This window comes from Mustelus asterias, chromosome 7, assembly GCF_964213995.1.
Source record: "Mustelus asterias chromosome 7, sMusAst1.hap1.1, whole genome shotgun sequence".
NCBI classification, from domain to species: Eukaryota; Metazoa; Chordata; class Chondrichthyes; order Carcharhiniformes; family Triakidae; genus Mustelus; species Mustelus asterias.
The window spans coordinates 113973409-113993319 of NC_135807.1; the positions used below are offsets into that span (position 1 = coordinate 113973409).

General features: G+C 43.9%; 1 protein-coding gene across 3 annotated transcripts in view; it reads right to left on the reverse strand.

Annotated features, from left to right (window-relative positions):
- Positions 1-1965: 1965 nt before the first annotated feature.
- Positions 1966-19911, reverse strand: part of LOC144495904 (uncharacterized) — a 72208-nt gene continuing 54262 nt past the window's right edge. For all 3 annotated transcript variants that reach the window (XM_078216700.1, XM_078216701.1, XM_078216702.1), the window contains exons 5-8: positions 17101-17245; positions 12988-13136; positions 8864-9003; positions 1966-6257 (exon numbers count right to left, since the gene is read on the reverse strand). In XM_078216700.1, coding sequence (XP_078072826.1) covers positions 6157-6257; positions 8864-9003; positions 12988-13136; positions 17101-17245 — 535 coding nt within the window. In that variant the 3' untranslated portion in view covers positions 1966-6156. The remainder of the gene's footprint in view (positions 6258-8863; positions 9004-12987; positions 13137-17100; positions 17246-19911) is intronic.

Here is a 19911-nt window from a genome sequence, read left to right on the forward strand (position 1 = left end):
GTAAAGACTCACATTCTAACCATTATTTTGTAAATTGAGTTTGTGTCTGTATATGCCCTGTTTGTGAACACAACTCCTCACTCACCTGAAGAAGGAGCCTGAGACTCTGAAAACCTGTGCTGCCAAATAAACCTGTTGGACTTTAATTTGGTGTTGTGAGACTTCTTACTATATATTGGACACTCAGAGCAGTGCAGGGTGAAGGCTCTGAATTTTCAGAGTTCCTCGGGGTAGTGTCCTAGGCCCAACCATTTTCAGCTGCTTCATGAATGACCTTCATTTCATCATTAGGTCAGAAGTGGGGCTGTTCACTGATGACTGCACAATGTTCAGCACCATTATTTGAGATCCACCAGTCAGATATTCATGGTGTTAGAGTAATACAAAAGCAACACAACTCCTCAACTACTGAAGCAATCCCTGTCCAAATGCAGAAAGACCTGGACAATATTCAGGCTTGAGCTGACAAGTGCCAAGGAACATTCATGCCACACAGAGAAAACACTGGAAAATCTCAGCAGGTCTGGCAGCATCTGTAAGGAGAGAAAACAGCTGACGTTTCGAGTCCAGATGACCCTTTGTCAAAGCTGAAAGGCATAGAAAGTGGGAAATATTTATACTGCAGGGAATGAAAGATGAGTCATAGCCACAGAAACCAAGGGCAAAGACTGTCTTTTCCCCTGGTTTCTATGGCTATGACACATCTTTCATTCCTTCACCGTGCAGTATAAATATTTCCCACTTTCTATGCCTTTTAGCTTTGACAAAGGGTCATTTGGACTCGAAACGTCAGCTGTTTTCTCTCCTTACAGATGCTGCCAGACCTGCTGAGATTTTCCAGTGTTTTCTCTTTTGGTTTCAGATTTCAGCATCTGCAGTAATTTGCTTTTATTCATGCCACACAAGTGCCAGGCAATGACCATCTCCAACAAAAGAGGATCTAACCATCGCCCCTTGACATTCAATGGCATTACCATTGCTAAATCATTCATTATCAACATTCCGGGGGTTCCCATTGACCAGAAACTGAATTGGATTAGCCATATAAACACTATGGCTACAAGAGCAAGTCAGAGGCTTAGAATCCTGCAGTGAGTACCTCACCTCCTGACTCCCCAAAGCCTCTCCACCATCTGCAAGGCCCAAGTCAGGAGAGTTATGGAATACTCTCCACTTACCTGGATGACTGCAGTTCCAACAACATTCAAGAAGCTTGACACCATCCAGGACAATGCAGCCTGCTTGAATGGCACCTCTTGCACTAACATTCGCTCCCTCCACCATGGACAAACAACAGCAGCCATGTGTATCATTGACAAGATGCATTGCGGATACTCACCAAGGTTCATTAGACAGCACCTTACAAACCAAAACCACTACCATCTAGAAGGACAAGGGCAGCAGGTACTTGTGAACACCACCACCTGAAGGTTCCCCTCCAAGCCATTCACCATCCTAACTTGAAAATATATTGCTGTTCCTTCACTGTCATTGGGTAAAAATCCTGGATCTTCCTGACAGCACTGTGGGTGTACATACACCACAGGGATTGCAGCGGTTCAAAAAGACAGTACACTACTATCTTCTCAAGAACATTTAGGGATGGGCAATAGAAGCCAGTGACACCCACATCCCATAAATTAATTCAGAAAATCTGTCCATGGTGGAGGAAGATTTTGTGGTGTTGTAAAAGGAAGCATCAATGGGATCAGTGAGATGCACAAATGGATGTAGTTTGAATAAGGCTTGGATATTTTGAGAGCAAGTCCGGTTCTAGACCAGTACCTTCAACCATTTTAGCAGAACCCTTATCATGCAACACACCTTCAAACCAACTTCCTAATCTGCTTTGTGCACTGAGCGCATCATCGCTACCATTGGTGTTGTGGAGCTTTCTTTGATGTTCCACCTGTTAATATTTACTACTTTGATCCCTTCAAGTAGCCAGACAAAGTCACAGAGTGTTTCACAATGGTGGTTTATTCTCCAGCCATAGCACTTTGGAAGGTCAGCTGCAGTCAGCTGGAATACAGAATTCAGGAATACACAAGCAGATATAGTTTCAGATTCAATTACAAGAATTTAACGCCAATCAAGGTATAGGAGTTATCTCGATCCACGTACAACTATTTATTAGGTTACATCATGCATAAGATACAAATGTTAAACACCAATCACTACCACCACACACTTGCTTAATGTAATATCCAATCACCATGAAGACTAAGCATGTTAGCTAATTCATTATTGTTACAAGTTATCCCTGGTGTCCCAGTTTGTGTCTGTGTTTGTGGATATCAATCACTCCTCCCATTTCCAGATGTCTAATTTAATGAATTCCGTCAGACTAAGGGCCTTGACGCTTATCTGGGTTGACTTTAATAAAAACCTCTGGTTTCTCTCAAAGCAGCTAATGTGATTTTTAAATTTGTGTGATTATTAGTCCTTTCAACTGGCATAATGCTCAAAATTGCCTTTGGCACCTTCCATGGGTGATTCATCGTCTCCGATATTGAGCTCAGAGGGCAGACATGCTGGCAATCTCCAATGTCATCTCAACTAATTGAATAGCTCTCAGCCACATTGACTCACCCCCAGTCTGGACTATCTCTCTGATGTTGTGAACCTTCTTCTCCTGCAATTACAAAGTACAGACTGATGTAAGCCTACCCTATCCTGCATCCAGGAACAAAGCTCATCAATGTGATGGTGGAATGCAGTGGGCAATCACATGTCACCCCATAACTACATGGACTTACATGATTGCCTTGGCCATACCTCCCCTATAAAAATGGATGAGATATCTTTAAAGTGTGCTCCGGGTATGTAGGTCATTCAGCTGTCAACTATCACAGTGACAGGGACGTCTGTGTGCTTCTGTCAAACAACTCACCCTTGCCAGAAAGCACTGTGTCATAGAACTACTTTCAGCACTGGATCTATCATCAATGGTATTCCCCTGCTGTGCTCACTATGGCTGTTATCGCCTGCCAAGCTCACTTGCTGACACTGGGAGAGTTCCTCTTTCCTCTTGGATATAGTACTACCCTCCCTTGTTGCACCTCCTAGATCAGAATCTCAAGACCCTGGTCACAGAATGGAGGTGTCATCCCTCCCACACTTTCTGGAACTGTCCTCTTCTCTGATATTCAATGAAGAAAGCACACGGACAAGTAAAGTTTCTTACTTCATTTGAGGCAACATATGTCCAACCACATGCAGGAACCTGATTATCTGGTTGTTCACAGGCAGATGTTGCTGGGGGCGGTGGGGGAGGGTGGTGCAGCATGAATGCTGGGGTGTCTGGCATTTGCTGTCTTCATTCTGACACGTATGGTGCATTTCCGATGGCACATCTCCCTTCTGGTCTGCTTCCTCTGAGTCACACACATCTGCAATGACAGTCTGTCATTGTCAAGGTAATGTACAAAGCACGGTAGGTTGCCCGCACATGTAAAAACCAGCCACCGAGACATTATGACACACTCACTAAGTGCAGAGTGCTGGGACCTGTTGAAGCTGCCAGGATGCTGCGATCTGCATGGCTGGGTTTTATGGAGCTTAACTTTCTGTTGTGTGGTCCCTCATTAAACAAGGTTAATTGGCAACATTAATCTCTGTAGTTTCTTATGGGAGGCCCATGATCTCTTTCAGTGCAACTAATCAGTTGATTAACAATTTCAATTACAGGACGGCCCTTTACATCGAGTTCGAGGTGTGATTCCCCCCTCCCCATTATCAGTGCCCACCTCCCCTCTGATCTGATTCTGGGTTCAGGGCGGACCCTGATGGCCAAAGACGAATGACCACATCATGGGCTTGACATAAAGGGCCACCCTGGACATTGTTGATCATGCCTCTGACACCCAGTGGAATGAAAGTGCACAAAGAAGAGCTCTTTTAACTGAGGCAGGTCTGCCCAAGTCGACGATTCTCCTGATTCAGCTACTCGCCTTGATAATGGAATTCTGGCCCTCGGCATAAATGACATCCACTGAATAACTGTCCATGGATAGTAAGGCCTGCAAAGTGATTTGGAGGTTCCTTTACAGTGCACAGTAATATCAAGATCATTAGGAGGATCTAATGAGCTCAATTTACTGAGCTAAACTACTCAGGAGACGTTTCAATTTCCCCACAAGCATCATTATTGTAATGAATGTGTTTTCCAGTAGGAATCACTCATTTCAGCCTTTTGGAAGAAGCAAAGGACCAAATGCAACGATACCAAGCAGGCCAGGCTGCACTGGAGGAGGTCTGTGCCCACTTGCCAGCAAATGTGCATTCTTGCAACCGCTTGCTAGTTTACTTGTCATATGATCACTGCGTGCATTATATCCTATTCTCAAAGGGAGTCTGTGAGGAACAGAATCAAGGCCACAGATATGAATTAAAGTCTGATTAACTCTGATGTTGAGAAAGCTGCCTGGACACATTCCAATCCTGTCATGCTTTCAGCGATAGTGCACAGAAGAAGGTAGGCCAGAGCGATTACCACGAACTAAACACAGAATGCCTACAATGCAGAAACAGGCCATCTGGCCCATTGACTCTCCAAAAGAGCATTCCTCCCCTTCGCCTTATCCCCACGCATTTACCATGGCTAATTGCCTGAACCTACACATGTTTGGACACTGAGAGGCAATTTAGCATGGCCAATCCACCTAACCTACATATCTTTGTATTGTGGGAGGAAACTGGAGCACCCGGAGGAAACCCACACAGACAGGGGGAGAATATGCAAACTCCACGCAGTCACCCAAGGCTGGAACTGAACCAAGGTTTCTGGGGCTGTGAGGCAGCAGTGCTAACGACTGCGCCATTGTGCCTCACATTTACTATTCTTAGAATCATAGAATCCCTCCAGTGCAGAAGGAGGCCATTCAACCCATTGAGTCTGCACCCACAACAATCCCACCCAGGCCCTATCCTCTTTATGGAGGATTTTAAGTTCGGTAAAGATTGTGTACTGCTGTATGCTACAGAGCAGTGCAATCAGATATGTAAAAATATGTGAAGAAGGTTAGCATTTTGATTTGGAGAGGGAAGCAATGAACTGTTGGGAACAGGAAAAACCTACAGAAAACAGGGGGGAGGAGGGTCAGTTTGCTAGTGTCTGAAATGGATTGCAATTCTTAGTTCTGTGCCTTTCCATTTTCTGTTTTATTTTCAGATTTCCAGGATTCGTGATTTCATTTTTTTTTTACAATTGTTTTCAATCAAAATAAAGCTATTGGTTCTGAAGGCCGATCATCCCAATACTATTTATAGCCCCAGTGAACCATAACCCCATTGAACAAATGGCCTTATATGTTTCCACTTTCAGAAATATGTACCCCGGGCACTGTTGCACCAAGCAACACTCACAAATATTTTACAAAATGAAAATGTTGGAAGTGCTCAGCAAGTCTGGCTGCATCTCTGGAAAGAGAAACAGAGTTAAAATCCTTGACCTGAAACGTTAACTCTGCTTCTCTCTCATGCCAGACTCAGCGGGCGGGATTTTACGGCTGTGCTCCGAGCAAGGCCGGAAAATCCCACTCGAGCTCAATGGATCTTTGCACGGTCTGTGTCCCAGCCGCTGCAATTCCCATGGCGGGGGCGACGGGAAATTTCGACTCAATGAGTATTTCGAGCATTTACTCTTTTCATTTCAGATTTGCAGCATCTGCCGTATTTTACTTTTGTTTTGCAGATGTTCATTCGGCTGCTATCAAAAGGGTTTAGCCAGGATAAAGACACTGATTGGCTGCAGAGAACAATTCATTATCAACCGCCTGGAGCAAAGTGTTGGGCCCAAATGTACAAATGTCCTCAAACTTCAATTAATCTGATTGCCAGAACTGAATTATTCCCTCTTCATTGATGGAAACCATTTCACTGGGTGAAGTGGGGACAAGCTATCATGGATAAAGTGAGGAGTCTGACTGAGTATGAATGTACATCATCAGTGCAACACTGCAATGGACAGCAGGGTAAGTAGCACAAACCTGTGAGTTTAAATAAGCAATTATCTCGTCACTGTCCGAACTATTGCTTGAAACATATTTGCCTTTAATCGGTTACAGCTTGGATTTCCTGGTGCAACTTTACTTTTTGAAGGGAACCCTTTGTTTTTGATGCGCTCATTATTGCTTTTCCAGAGGAAAAAAGCCCTCAATTCTCACTGTCCTGACAGAGAGGGCGTTTGAAATGTCTCCAAGTAACTATAGCAACGCGTGCTGCAAAGGCAGTGCAGGCAGCAGCTAGGAGCACAGCTGGGAAAGAAAAGAAATAATCAGGGTTAATACTTTGTATTTCAATTGCACAATGAATACAATGTCGAGCGAGGAGAACATGATTAAACTACAAAGAGAGCATTGTTTTAATTCTATCGCTATTCATGTGGTGGTGGGAGACATGATAAACTCCTCATTTTTTTGGAATGTTTTCATTTGAGAATAGGATGGGAAAGTATGGAGTTGAGGTCAAAGATCAGGCATCCTCTTATTGAGTGGTGAGGAAGGCTTCAGGGGTTACATGCTCTCCTTCGCTTTCCTGGTCCTTATGTTCTTTTTTGCACCAGACAAATCCTAAAAGCAAGCAGTTCATCCTAACTGACTTTTCAGAGGTTGATTTGTGTGTGTGTGTGTGTGCACACCAGTCAGCTTTTTCCTGATCTAGAGCCAGGAAGATGAGTGGCTTCATTGGCTCACTGGGCAAACTGCTTTTATGCATCTGGCACTAATGGTTTTACTAGTGTCATGTTCAGCTGCAGATCATCCTTCAATTAACTCCTGCTGGAGAGGGCCTCCATCCTCTCTCTCATTTTCTTTTGGGGAAATCAAGGACATCAACTCAGAGGTCTTGGAGCATGCTAATTCCATCAGCATACACTCATTGCTGGGCCAACAACATTTGCGCTGGCTTGGCTACACACATAAAGACTTTTGGTATGGTGATATGGCCATGATCTCCTGGGCATCCATACCTCCATCATAAGGATACCTGCAAGCAAGATATAAAGATGGCGGATGCTGACATTGACAACTGGGGGACAGTCACCGACAGCCATGACCTCTGGAGGGTCATTGTTTGGAAGGGCATTGGAAAAGGTGAGCAGCAACAAGAAGTTCAGCTGGTTGAGAAGGCGGTCCAGAGAAAACAGTGAATCATGCACCTTCTCAGCCCACTGTCTTCCACTGCAGCAAATGTGGCAAAGACTGCCAGTATGAAGGTAATAGAGTGGAAATCTAACAATGCTTTTCATCCCTTCTGCAGTCATATAACCAGTGATTAGTGAGGTGGACATGCATTTTCTTGGAGCTCAGCCAAGCATTTATGATGCGGGATATCTTTTTCCTTTGTGAAAATCTGACCAATTTTGCTAGATAGCATCATTATGAATGCCTGCTGAGCTCCAAGAATGACTGATAGACTCAGTCTGGTGGGGAGTTGTTTACACACTATTATAAAGGAGACTGCTAGTTCTGGTTGAGTAACAGTTTTATAGGCTTGTCATAAATTTATTTTTCTTTGAAGTGATTTTTCAATGCTTTGTGTGCTTAATTGTTTAAGATTAGAAGGTGTTAAGAGGATGAAAAGTTTCTTCAAAGAGACTTTCACTGGCTGTGCTTGATTGACAGTTTTATGAGAATGAAAGAAGGGAGGTTTTTTCAAAGAAAATGTTGAATGCCTGATTTTTTTTTGTAAATTCCATGAAAGTTTCAAAAACTTGCCAGTGTTATTATATAGCTCATGAGTTATGTACCGAGTAGATACTGGGTGAATGGGCATGGAGGATGCATGGTAGATTATAAAGAGGCAGAGGGGATGCATGAGAGATGATGACCTAACAGCCGTGAACTGAACTGGACCGATATCCCAGTAAACAGAGGTGGCCTTCTAACCTGCTAGCCTCACTATCCGCTCGCCTCTATTACTGTCTCAGGAGGCAAAAAGCCCGACTCCAGCCCTTACCCAACACCCAGAGACCAAAGTACTGGGTGAGTGGGCTGGGTTTTCAAAGTCAGGACTGTGACATCAGGAAATTATATGACTCGTGGTTCCTGAACTGAAGATGAAAATCCAGCCCATAAAGTCTGAGGCCTAATGATGCGAGTCATGAAGCCCCTGAAGAAGCACATGAGGAGTTTATGTTCATGCAAAATTGGGCCTTGGATGTTTTTCCACTTTTCACCTACCAGGAACATTAGAAGAGTATCCTCTCATTTATTTAGTTTGTACTAACTGGTAAAGAGCTACAGAGGAAGAGGGTCTCCGTGTGCGAAATGTAGTGCAATCATCACACACTATTTGGCTTGTAGTAGCTAAGTGGGGTGTGAGAGAAGAATACATATAAATGTTACAGTGAGGTTTTATCCTGTTGATACCAGGATGGGGCTGCAAAGTAATGGTTCAAAGAAGGTCCCAAAATATTTCCATCTGCTGTGGTTGAGATGAAGCCAACTTCAAACTTGTCTTGTGCCTAATATTGGAAATAAAATTGCCTGAGGGAAATTTTTACACCAGAGCACTAACTACTAACCTAATTTTCTCAATATTCTTGGGCAATTCTTCAGGGAAGAATATTAAACAGTTGTTCCATTTCAGCTGTTGCCACTATGGTATGACATGACTCATACATACTGGCAACAAGAAAATGATCTCTGACTTCTTCTGTACATTACCTTTTAGGATTCTTGGATATTCTGGCTGGGATAAATTCCTGCATGCACTACTTTCCATCATTCATTTAACAAGTGAAAGTGCACACACACAAATTTACCCAAATGCGTTAACTAGTCCAATGAAAATGGCATGCAGAAGAAAATGAAGGCCACTCGTATATATTACCAATAATTATTTTGTCCATAACACTCACCAATATAGATGTTGTTTCTGGTTGGAGATAAAGCATTGTAATTTTGGTCTAACGATCCTGACAATGCAACAATGATGACCGGATAGACTGTAAGTGTGTAGCGCACATACTTATCAAGTAAAAGATTTTCTAAACAGAACCTGTGGGCAAAAATAAAAATCGTTAATAATTTATTAGGCAATACAGCAGTGTGGTAAGATATATTATATCGCATTATTGCTATAGTTACTCTGACACAAGTATAGTGGCATGAAGCAGCAAGATTAAATTATACTGTAGCTCTATAGTACCCTGTAATAAAGGAAAAGAACAGCTTTGTTCATGTTACTATCTATGCAATATTATTCTAATTGTTATCCATTATCTGTGAATCTTTTAACGCAGTTCTTCATCCTCACCCTCCCTCTTCAGCTGATGGCATTGGTTCCCTCCGTGGTATGGGTACAGCTCACCATTTACTATCATCCCATTCTTCCAATAATAAATCAAATTAATAATAAATATATGACCCTCGGCAGTGAGTAACGATAGACCAAGTGATAGAGTCATAGAGGTTTACAGCATGGAAACAGGCTCTTTGGCCCAACTTGTCCAGGCCGCCCTTTTTTTTTTAAACGCCGAAACTAGTCCCAATTGCCTGCATTTGGTCCATATCCCTCTATACCCATCGTACCCATGTAACCGTCTAAATGTTTTTTAAAAGACAAAATTGTACCCGCCTCTACTACTACCTCTGGCAGCTTGTTCCAGACACTCACCACCCTCTGTGTGAAAAAATTGCCCCTCTGGACACTTTTGTATCTCTCTCCTCTCACCTTAAACCTATGCCCTCTAGCTTTAGACTCCCCTAGGCTAGTCTAGTCTAGGGTAGGCTAGTCTAATTCCAACATCCACATGACATGGATTACACAGAGGGTGTAAAACAGAATTCTTGGTCAATTTCACCACCAATTGTTTTGGGTTAGTTCCAACTGATCCTTCAGCTAAAATCAGCTGGGATAAAATTGAGCATTGAATAAAGATACTGGGCCTGATTTTACCATTTTGATTCTAAGTGCTGAATCTGGGCGTGATTCAGATCCGACATGTAAATGCTGTTCTCAAACGCCCCCATACGCACTCAACCTGAAAAAAAAGCAGCGATTCTGAATCGCGCTGCACAAGCCTGTGGGCGGGGCTTATCGCACCCGAAACGCTGCTTCTCCGATTGAAGCCTTCAACTGCGCATGTGCAGTAAAAAAAATTTGAAAAACACTCCCCTACCACATCATCTGTGGGGGCCATCTGTGGCCATGACATAACTGCCTCCCTATTTCCATGATGTGGACACTGGCATTAGCAGTCACGGGCATTCAGCCTTGGATCTTCAGGTAAGCGTTCTCCAAGGCGGCCTTCACGACACACGACAGCGCAGAGTCACTGAGCAGAAACTGATTGCCAAGTTCCGCACACATGAGGACGGTCTAAACCGGGATGTTGGATTTATGTCACATTATCAGTAACCCCCACAGCTTGACTCCTGGACTTGCACAATTTCACAAGCTGTACTGTCTGGAGACAATACACATCTCTTTAACCTGTGTTGAATGCTCCCTCCACCCACATTGTCTGTGCATTTAAGACCTGGCTGGCTGTAGAGATTTGCATTCTAATCAGTATTCTGTAATTTGATTTCTGTGTCTGTGCCCTGTTTGAGAACAGAGACCACTCCATCTGACGAAGGAGCATTGCTCCGAAAGCTTATGGTATTTGCTACCAAATAAACCTGTTGGACTTTAACCTGGTGTTGTGAGACTTCTTACTGTCCCTATTTCCACCCAGCCCCCCGGCTACCCAGACCGATCGTGACCCCCTGCCCCACGTCCCCCCCACCGATCGCCCACAGAGTGGCAGCAGAACCCCCATGGCCTGCCCCCCCCCCACCTCCCCCACCACCAGTGATCCATCTGACCCACCTCCCTCCTCCTCCCCCGAACCAGAGAACAATCTGGCCCGCCTCCTCCCCTTCCCCCACCAGAGAACGATCGGGCCTCCCTCCTCCTTCCCCCCACCAGAGATCCATCTGGCCCGTTTCCCTCCTCCTCCTCCCCCCGCCCCACCCCCACCAGAGAGCAATATGACCCATCTCCCTCCACCACCGATCTGAGTTAGAGAGCCGCTGGAAGCTCTGAACTTACCTCTTCAGAAGCTGGAGCACCCGAAACAGACTTTTGCCAAGCATGTCTGTTTCGTGCTGAATCTGGACGGGCGAACGCGATGGTATAGGGGGAAATACTGATAAGTTTGGGTGTCCAGCCCATTAAGTCAATTTAAATGTATACAAATGCATTTAAATTGCCGTCGCGGCTGTTTCAGGCGCGGTCCCGATAGCGTCCATTTTCGGGCCTTGGTAAAGGGGGAATCGGCGCAGGCGCGGATCATGTTATTTGCCTCGCGTCCGACTTTACCAGGTTTTCACGCCCGAAAACAGGCGCAGCGCAATGGTAAAATCAGGCCCACTGGCTAAAATGTAGCAGTATACTGGCATTGGTTAAAAGAGTACTGTCTGGGTGAGAGCAAGGACTGAGAGTTGTACTCGAGGGACCTGTGTTGGGCCAATTACTCTAATATACATTAATGACTTGGATTCTGGAATTCAATACAAATTGGTTGAATTTCAGGATTATACCCAAACTGGGAGGGACAGTGGAATTAAGAGGCATCTCAGAAATTAGAATGAACAGAACAAGATATGTGAATATCTGAACAGTGGCAGATTACATTTATAGCAGACATATTGCACATGGCATAAAAATTGGACAACATACATATTTCATGAATGGTGTTGAAGTAGCCAAGGATGAAACTGAAAGAGACTGGGGAACCTAAGTAGACTCTTTGCTGAACATGTGAAGTCAGGGTAGCGCAGCAGTCAGCAAAGCTAATAGGATGATGAATTATAGAACCAGACTGTAGAACATAAGCTAGAGGAAGTCATGTCCAAATTGTACAGTACTCTGGTCAGACCACATCTTAAATACTGTGTCCATTTCTCATCATCCAAAAATAGGAGAGACTTTCAAACAGCAGAGGAAGTGCCAAGGCTGTTCCATGATGTTATGAATTTGAATTACAAGGAAAGATTGGAGAGTTAGGCTTTCAGTTTGGAAGAAGTGGGGCGAGATTATCCGGCCTCCCAGTTGCATGTTTCCCATCGGTGGGAGGTGGCACATTGCTTGTTTGCGGTGAAATTTCCAGGTCCCACCGCTGTCAATGGGAATTCCCATTGATGTCACTCCATGCAGGCAGGAAACCCGCAGGTGAGGGTGCACTGCCGGCGGGACTGGAGAATCCCACCGGCGTGAACAGCCGGAGAATTCTGGCTGTGATCTTATAGATGTATAAAAAATAGTAAATGACTTGTAAACGTTTACTCCAGAATATTATTTGAAATCAAACTATGGGAATAGGTCAAGGTTCAAAACTAGTAAAGGCAATCTTAGGATAGATAACAGTTTGTTCTTCTTCATGCAGAGAGCGAGCAGCATGTGGAATGAGCCTCTGGTGTAGTAGAGGCAAAATTTCTAGAATCATTGAGGAACCAATTGCTGTAGCGATGGGGGAGAGGGGGGGAGAAATTGTAGGGTTGTTCTAGATAGACATAGAAGATGGGCTGAATGGCTTTCATTATCAGTAAGTATCTTGTGGTTTTGCAAATTGAGCAAAGGTTGTGAAATTTTATGCAGGATGATAGTGAAAACCATCTCAGCTTTGATCTCAGTGCCTGACAAAAATCAGCAGTTCCATAGCTAACTAGGCCATTAGGAAAGCTCTTCACTGTTATAAAGTCATTAAAACCCAATCTTTTAAACTTCTTAAATCTCAGCATTAAACTAATAGTCAGAAATCCTGCCTGTATTTCCCCTCCCCATTTCAAGGGCACTGTAGTAGTGGTGTCCCAATGGTGATAAGTGAACATGACAGACAAAAAAGCAATCCTAGGGACCTTCTGCTTTCTCAGGGTTAGAGTCACACATTGTGATCCATTCACTTACAAAAACCGAGAACTCTAGTAATGAAGGTTTTACTACCAGATAATTGATAAATAATAAATTGATACGGATAATCATTAAAATTGCACATACCATAAAACTACTTCAAAGGCCAGGATGGAAAGTGAAACTGTACCAGATGTTACAGTTGTAATACTTCCACTGTATGTTAGTACAATAGCAAAGTTAAGTAGTGTTGCTATGGTTGTCCACGTTGCATAAACTGCCACTCCATTCTGTATCTATAAAATATGCAGCACAATAACAGTAAGGAGACAATCTTTCTCAGTAAAGTATATGCATTTGTACAGTAACAATTATTTTTTGCTGCTGCTTTTGCAGAATAGCAGAAGAAGCAGAAAAGCAATTTTAATATCCTGAGAAGTTAAAACGTTCTATGACATAACTGAGATTTTCGATCCATGTGCAGATACGTCTTATGTTTCCCAAGCATCATAACAGCCTAGAAATTAACTGTTGACCATACCAGCAGATGGGTGCTTTAGATGCATTCAAACTATCTCTCTGTCCCCTATTAAGTGAGAGCATCATTTAAACTAAACAGATTAATGGCCATGTTATAGTCGTGAACAGCAGGATTTCATACAAATGTGTTCAGCATTAGACCATTAATATTTGCAGCAGTAGTTGACAGGTCGTCAGAATTTCATGAAACAATTTCTCCCTTCAAGAGGATCAAGGCTGTTGCTGGAAATCCCTCACAAGAACGTTAAAGCAGTTCTGTAACTAAATTCCGTAACATATTTGGGAAATGAGTTTTCCAGATTTCCTGACCTCACAAGAGCAGCCCCTCACCCATATCCAGGCCCAGGTTTCTGTCAAGGCATGCCTTATTTTAACGATTATTGGTCATCATTCTGTCACATGCCCCATTTTAACTATTGCTTCCAGATTCCTGTGTCTATGCTTTAAAAATTCATAGATAAAAATGTTGTACTTTGTTACCTATCATGGTCATTTTTTAAAAAGTATTTCCTTCACTATCTCCTAACTGTCCTAAGGCCCACAAGACCCAAGCTGGATATTTTAATATTTGCTTAATATCTTAGACACTTTCACTGTTCTTAACCCCTCCCCAGTATGGAATCATAAAATAGTGATATATCCTGAAATTTAACCCACCCCTCAATCAATTGCCCCAAAGCTCCCAGAGTACTCCTGGTGCACTCCCACTGTTAAATTATTTGTTCCTGGGATGTGAGCGTCACTGGGCGTGATAGCATCATTGCCCATCCCCCAAGAACAGTGCTGTGGAGTCACATGTAGACCAGGCCAGGTAAGGATAGCAGATTTCCTTTCCTAAAGAACATTAATGAACCAGATCAATAATGGTTACACACTCATCATTAGACATTTTTTAATTCCAGATTTTTACTGAATGCAAATTTCACCATCTGCCTTGGTGGGATTCAACCCAGGTCCCTGGAGAACTACCCTAGGTCTCTGGATTATTGTCCAGTGAAAATAGTACTACATCACTGCCTCCCCGACTGTGACAGGAGTGAAGGTCAGGCACCTCTAGAGCTACTACAGCCAGTGACAAAAAGCCTTTCTCTTTGGGTGGATCTCTGAAAATTCCGGCTTTATTTTTTAAAAATACCTGCGGCTCTCTTAAAAAGGGAGAGGCAGCTACAGAGTTCACAGCTTTCCAAGGTGGAGATAGTTTGGTTTACATAACACACACTGAAAACGTGGAATACCAGACTCAGCTGGATCCCAGGGGATGTGGGTACCTGTGATCCACTCCTGGTGGATTGGACTTCTGCCATCATATAAAACAGATGCACTCCCTGTGCCCTCACATGTTCTGGCAATCAGTAAGCTTAAGGTTCATCCAAAACTCTGCTGCCCGCGTCCTTACTCACCAAGTCCCATTCATCAAGCATGCTTGTGCTCCCAGACCTACATCTGGCTCTTCTAACTCTGGCCCCTTGAACATCTCTGATTTTAATTGTTCCACCATTCGTTGTTGGCCGTGCTTTCAGGTCCCTAGACCCCAAGTTCTGGAAATCAATCCGTTTACCTCTCCGCCAAAGTCTCTCTCTTTTCCCTTTAACAGCCTCTTTAAAACATAACTCTGACCAAGCTTTTAACCATCTGCCCTGTCATCTCTAATGTGGCAGTTTCAACTGTTGCTTTATAGCATTTCTGTGAAGTGCCTCCTATGCCCATTCTCCTGACCCTGTGGTTTACCCGGCTAAACCACAGAAGTTGTGGTGTGTTGCACGTGTTGTGTGGTGCAATATGAATTGGGTCCTCACAAAGCAGAGACCTGGGAAAGTAAGGCAAGGGACATGATGATGCCACTCACATCTAATTTATTTACTATTACCACCCTCACCCCTCGTCCAGGTAACGGGCTCCTCTCTCCCTGCTCTACCCTGCTTCTCCTCTCCGTCAACCACTGGAAGCCCCTAAGCAATGCAAAAAAGCATGAATGGGCATAATAGACCCAACTTTCCTCACTTTTGCATCCAGAGATGAGCGTTCCCTGGGTGGACATCATTCAAAACTGACTCTTGTTATTCCACAACAACAGGTTAAAGTCCAACATTATTATTATTTATTTGGTAGCACAAACCACTAGCTTTCGGAGTGCTGCTCCTTCATCAGGTGAGTGGGATTTCAGTTCACAAACAGGGCATATAAAGTCACAAACTCAATTTACAAAATAATGGTTGGAATGCGAGTCTTCACAGGTAATCAAGTCTAAAAGGTACAGACAATGTGAGTGGAGAGAGGGTTAAGTACAGGTTAAAGAGATGTGTATTGTCTCCAGCCAGGACAGTTAGTGAGATTTTGCAAGCCCAGGCAAGTCATGGGGGTTACAGATAGTGTGACATGAACCCAAGATCCCAGTTGAGGCCATCCTCATGTGTGCGGAACTTGGCTATCAGTCTCTGCTCAGTGACTCTGCGTTCTCGTGGGTCGTGAAGGCCGCCTTGGAGAACGCTTACCCGAAGATCAGAGGCCGAATGCCCATGACCTGAAGTGTTCCCCAACAGGAAGAGAACACTCTTGCCTGGCGATTGTCGAGCGGTGTTCATTCATCCGTTGCCGTAGCGACTGCATGGTCTCCCCAATGTACCATGCCTCGGGACATCCTTTCCTGCAGCGTATCAGGTAGACAACATTGGCCGAGTTGCATGTGTATGTACCGTGTACCTGGTAGATGGTGTTCTCACATGTGATGATGGCATCCGTGTCAATAATCCGGCATGTCTTGCAGAGGTTGCTATGGCAGGGTTGTGTGGTGTCGTGGTCACTGTTCTCCTGAAGGCTGGGTAGTTTGCTGCGGACAATGGTCTGTTTGAGGTTGTGCGGTTGTTTGAAGGCAAGAAGTGGGGGAGTGGGGATGGCCTTGGCGAGATATTTGTCTTCATCAATGACATGTTGAAGGCTCCGGAGAAGATGTCGTAGCTTCTCCGCTTCGGGGAAGTACTGGACGACGAAGGATACTCTGTCCACCGTGTCCCGTGTTTGTCTTCTGAGGCTGGAGACAATACACATCTCCATTCACATTGTCTGTACCTTTAAGACTTGACTACCTGTAAAGACTCGCATTCCAACCATTATTTTGTCAGTTGGGTTTATGTCTTTATATGCCCTGTTTGTGAACTGAAATCCCACTCACCTGATGAAGGAGCAGCGCTCCGAAAGCTAGTGGCTTGTGCTACCAAATAAACCTGTTGGACTTTAACCTGGTGTTGTAAGACTTCTTACTGTGTTTACCCCAGTCAGTTCCAACGCCGGCATCTCCACATCTTGTTATTCCCCGATTAATACACTAAACCAATAATAAATCTTTTTCCATCCCTTAAGCATAGAATCATAGAATCCCAACAGTGCAGAAGGAGGCCATTTAGCACATTGAGTCTGCACCAACCACAATCCCACCCAGGCCCTATTCCCATAAGCCCACATGTTTATCCTGCTAATTCCCTAATACTAGGGTCAATTTACCATGGCCAGTCAACCTAACACGCACATCTTTGGAGTGTGGGAGGAAACCAGAGCACCCGGAAGAAATCCATGCAGACACAGGGAGAACGTGCAAACTCCAGTGACCCGGGGCTGGAATTGAACCCAGTTCCCTGGCACTGTGAGGCAGCAGTGCTAGCCACCGTGCCACCATGCCACCGAGTGTTAAGTGGGACAGTTTTATGATATTCTGGAAACACTTACCAGTATTCTGACAAGCCACAAATCAACCTTTCTGTACTTTTGCATCCAGAGGCACTGAGTATGTAGGGCACGGTAGGAAAGGAATAAAACTACGTAATTGGTGAATGCAATTAAAGCCAGAAAAATGAGTGCCGTGATAATGCATCTGAAATGAAAGAAAACTCAGATCAAACACGGAGCTGATGATAGTGGAACCCAATGGTCGTTGGGAGGTCTGAATGATTGACAACACTTTTCAGGAGCAGGAACACATTTATCCTGTTCACTTACCTAGAAATACTCCTACATTTATTAGATGCTTCCTTCTATGTACAGTTGGGTTTCATCTATCCTGCTTCATGTTGCAGAAAATAAAAGACTCTCTCTGTCTCATCAATATGGTTGAACTTTAACTTTCTGAAACCATCTGGCTATAAATAGCAATTCAATTTCAACCTATGCCATCATAATATTTAACTGAGGGATGAGTTGGAAGTATATGTGAAAAGGATGTTCAACAAAAATGAAATTTACAATAGAGTAACCTGCATTGTTTTATACATGCAAAATATATTAGTAGCTCACTCACAGTTATTCCAAATTATTATAGAAATCATAGAATCCCTACAGTGCAGAAGGAGGCTATTTGATCCTTCGAGTCTCTAACTGATCACAATCCCACCCAGGCTCCATCCCCGTAACCCCACGTATTTACCCTGCCAGTCCCCCGACACTACAGAGTAATTTATCATGACCAACCCACCTAACCCACATATCTTTGGACTGTGGGAGGAAACTGGAGCACCCGGAAGAAACCCACACAGACACGGGGAGAAAGTAAATTCTACACAGTCACCTGAGGCTGGAATTCATAGAAATCATAGAAACCCTACAGTGCAGAAGGAGGCCATTCGGCCCATCGAGTCTGCACCGACCACAATCCCACCCAGGCCCTACCCCCACATATTTACCCGCTAATCCCTCTAACCTACACATCCCAGGACTCTAAGGGGCAATTTTTAACCTGGCCAATCAACCTAACCCGCACATCTTTAGACTGTGGGAGGAAACCGGAGCACCCGGAGGAAACCCACGCAGACACGAGGAGAATGTGCAAACTCCACACAGACAGTGACCCGAGCCGGGAATCGAACCCAGGTCCCTGGCGCTGTGAGGCCGCAGTGCTAACCACTGTGCCACCGTGCCGCCCATTTCCTTTCTGAAGACTCTGCTCCGTAATTCCGCAAGATTTATTTACCTCCTACCTCAGCTGATGTCAGACCTCAGCTCGGGTACTGAGTCCATTTCTGGGCACTACACATTATGAAGGAAACCTAAATCTTGGAAAGCCTGCAGGAGATATTTACTAGAATATTACCAGGGATGAGAATCTTATACGGAGAGACCAAAGCTGAGTTTAACCGTCTCTGTTCCAAGGAAGACAAAAAAGACTTAATAATGGTGTTCAACATGTTTTGGGGTTTTGATCGAGTTTATAGAGAGAAATGATTCCCACTGGCAAGTGGGTTGGTAATCAAAGGATTCATAAAAAGAAATTGGCAAATGAACCAGAGGGAAGAAAGATAGATTTTTTTTCCCCTCACTGAATTATTACTGTTAACTATCTCATCTGAAAGATGGTCACTTTCCAGTGCATTGGGGTGTCAACCTTTATGTTTTTAAACTCAAGTCCCAGGGTGGGATTTGAACCCGCAACCTTCTGACTCAGAGGCAAGGGTGCTACCGAACAGCCAAAGTTAGCACACACCCAGGACAAAATAAATCGAGATAAAGGGAGTAGTGTTAGGGTATTGGACCAGAATCCCAAGTTATATTAGGAAGCCAGACCCCAACAATTATTCCTTTTCAGCAAAATGTGAAGAGAGGGTACTTGGCCCCTGGATTGATTCCACTGACAAAATATGGATCTTTTATAGTAAAGCAAACTTCATTTAATAACACAGTGTAAATAAACTCTAACAAATGAATCAGCTGAACCATTAACAGTTGAACAATCCATGTCAGAAGAGTTATATACAACTCGAAACGTTAACTCTGTTTCTCTCTCCACAGATGCTGCTTGACCTGCTGAGTATTTACAGCACTTGCTGTTTTTATTTATTAAACATTTAAGAGCACTGATGAAAACTTGACTGAAAACATTATCCATACTGGAGAGGAAGCTCTAGTCCCCTTCAGCCTGTATATTTTTGCACTGCATCTTTCCATTAGTGCGAGCAATGCGGAGAGAGAAATAGGCAATTGGGATCCCAGTGAATGGTGGGACCAGTAAGAAGTCTCACAACACCAGGTTAGCGTCCAACAGATTTATTTGGAATCACAAGCTTTCGGAGAGCTGCTCCTTCATCAGGAGAGTCACCTGAAGAAGGAGCAATGCTCCGAAAGCTCATGATTCCAAATAAACCTCCTGAACTTTAACTTGGTGTTGTAAGACTTCTTACTGTGTTCACCCAGTCCAACAACGGCATCTCCACATCATGGTGGGACCAACAGTGTGCCTCCTTATAACTAATGAAATTTAAGAATTGTGGAAGAAACAAGAACAGAGAAGGAGGCTGAATTACAATCTGATGCAGCAAGAGAATAAAGAGAAGGTTGGATTAAGTGAGAGAGGGAGAAAATAAGAGACCAAGGGAAAGTAAGAGAAGGCTCACAACACCAGGTTAAAGTCCAACAGGGTTATTTGGTCGCACAAGCTTTCGGAGTGCTGCTCCTTCGTCAGGTGAGTGAAGAGTTGGGTTCACAAACAGGGCATATATAGGCACAGACTCAATTTACAAGGTAATGGGTGGAATGCGAGTCTTAACAGGT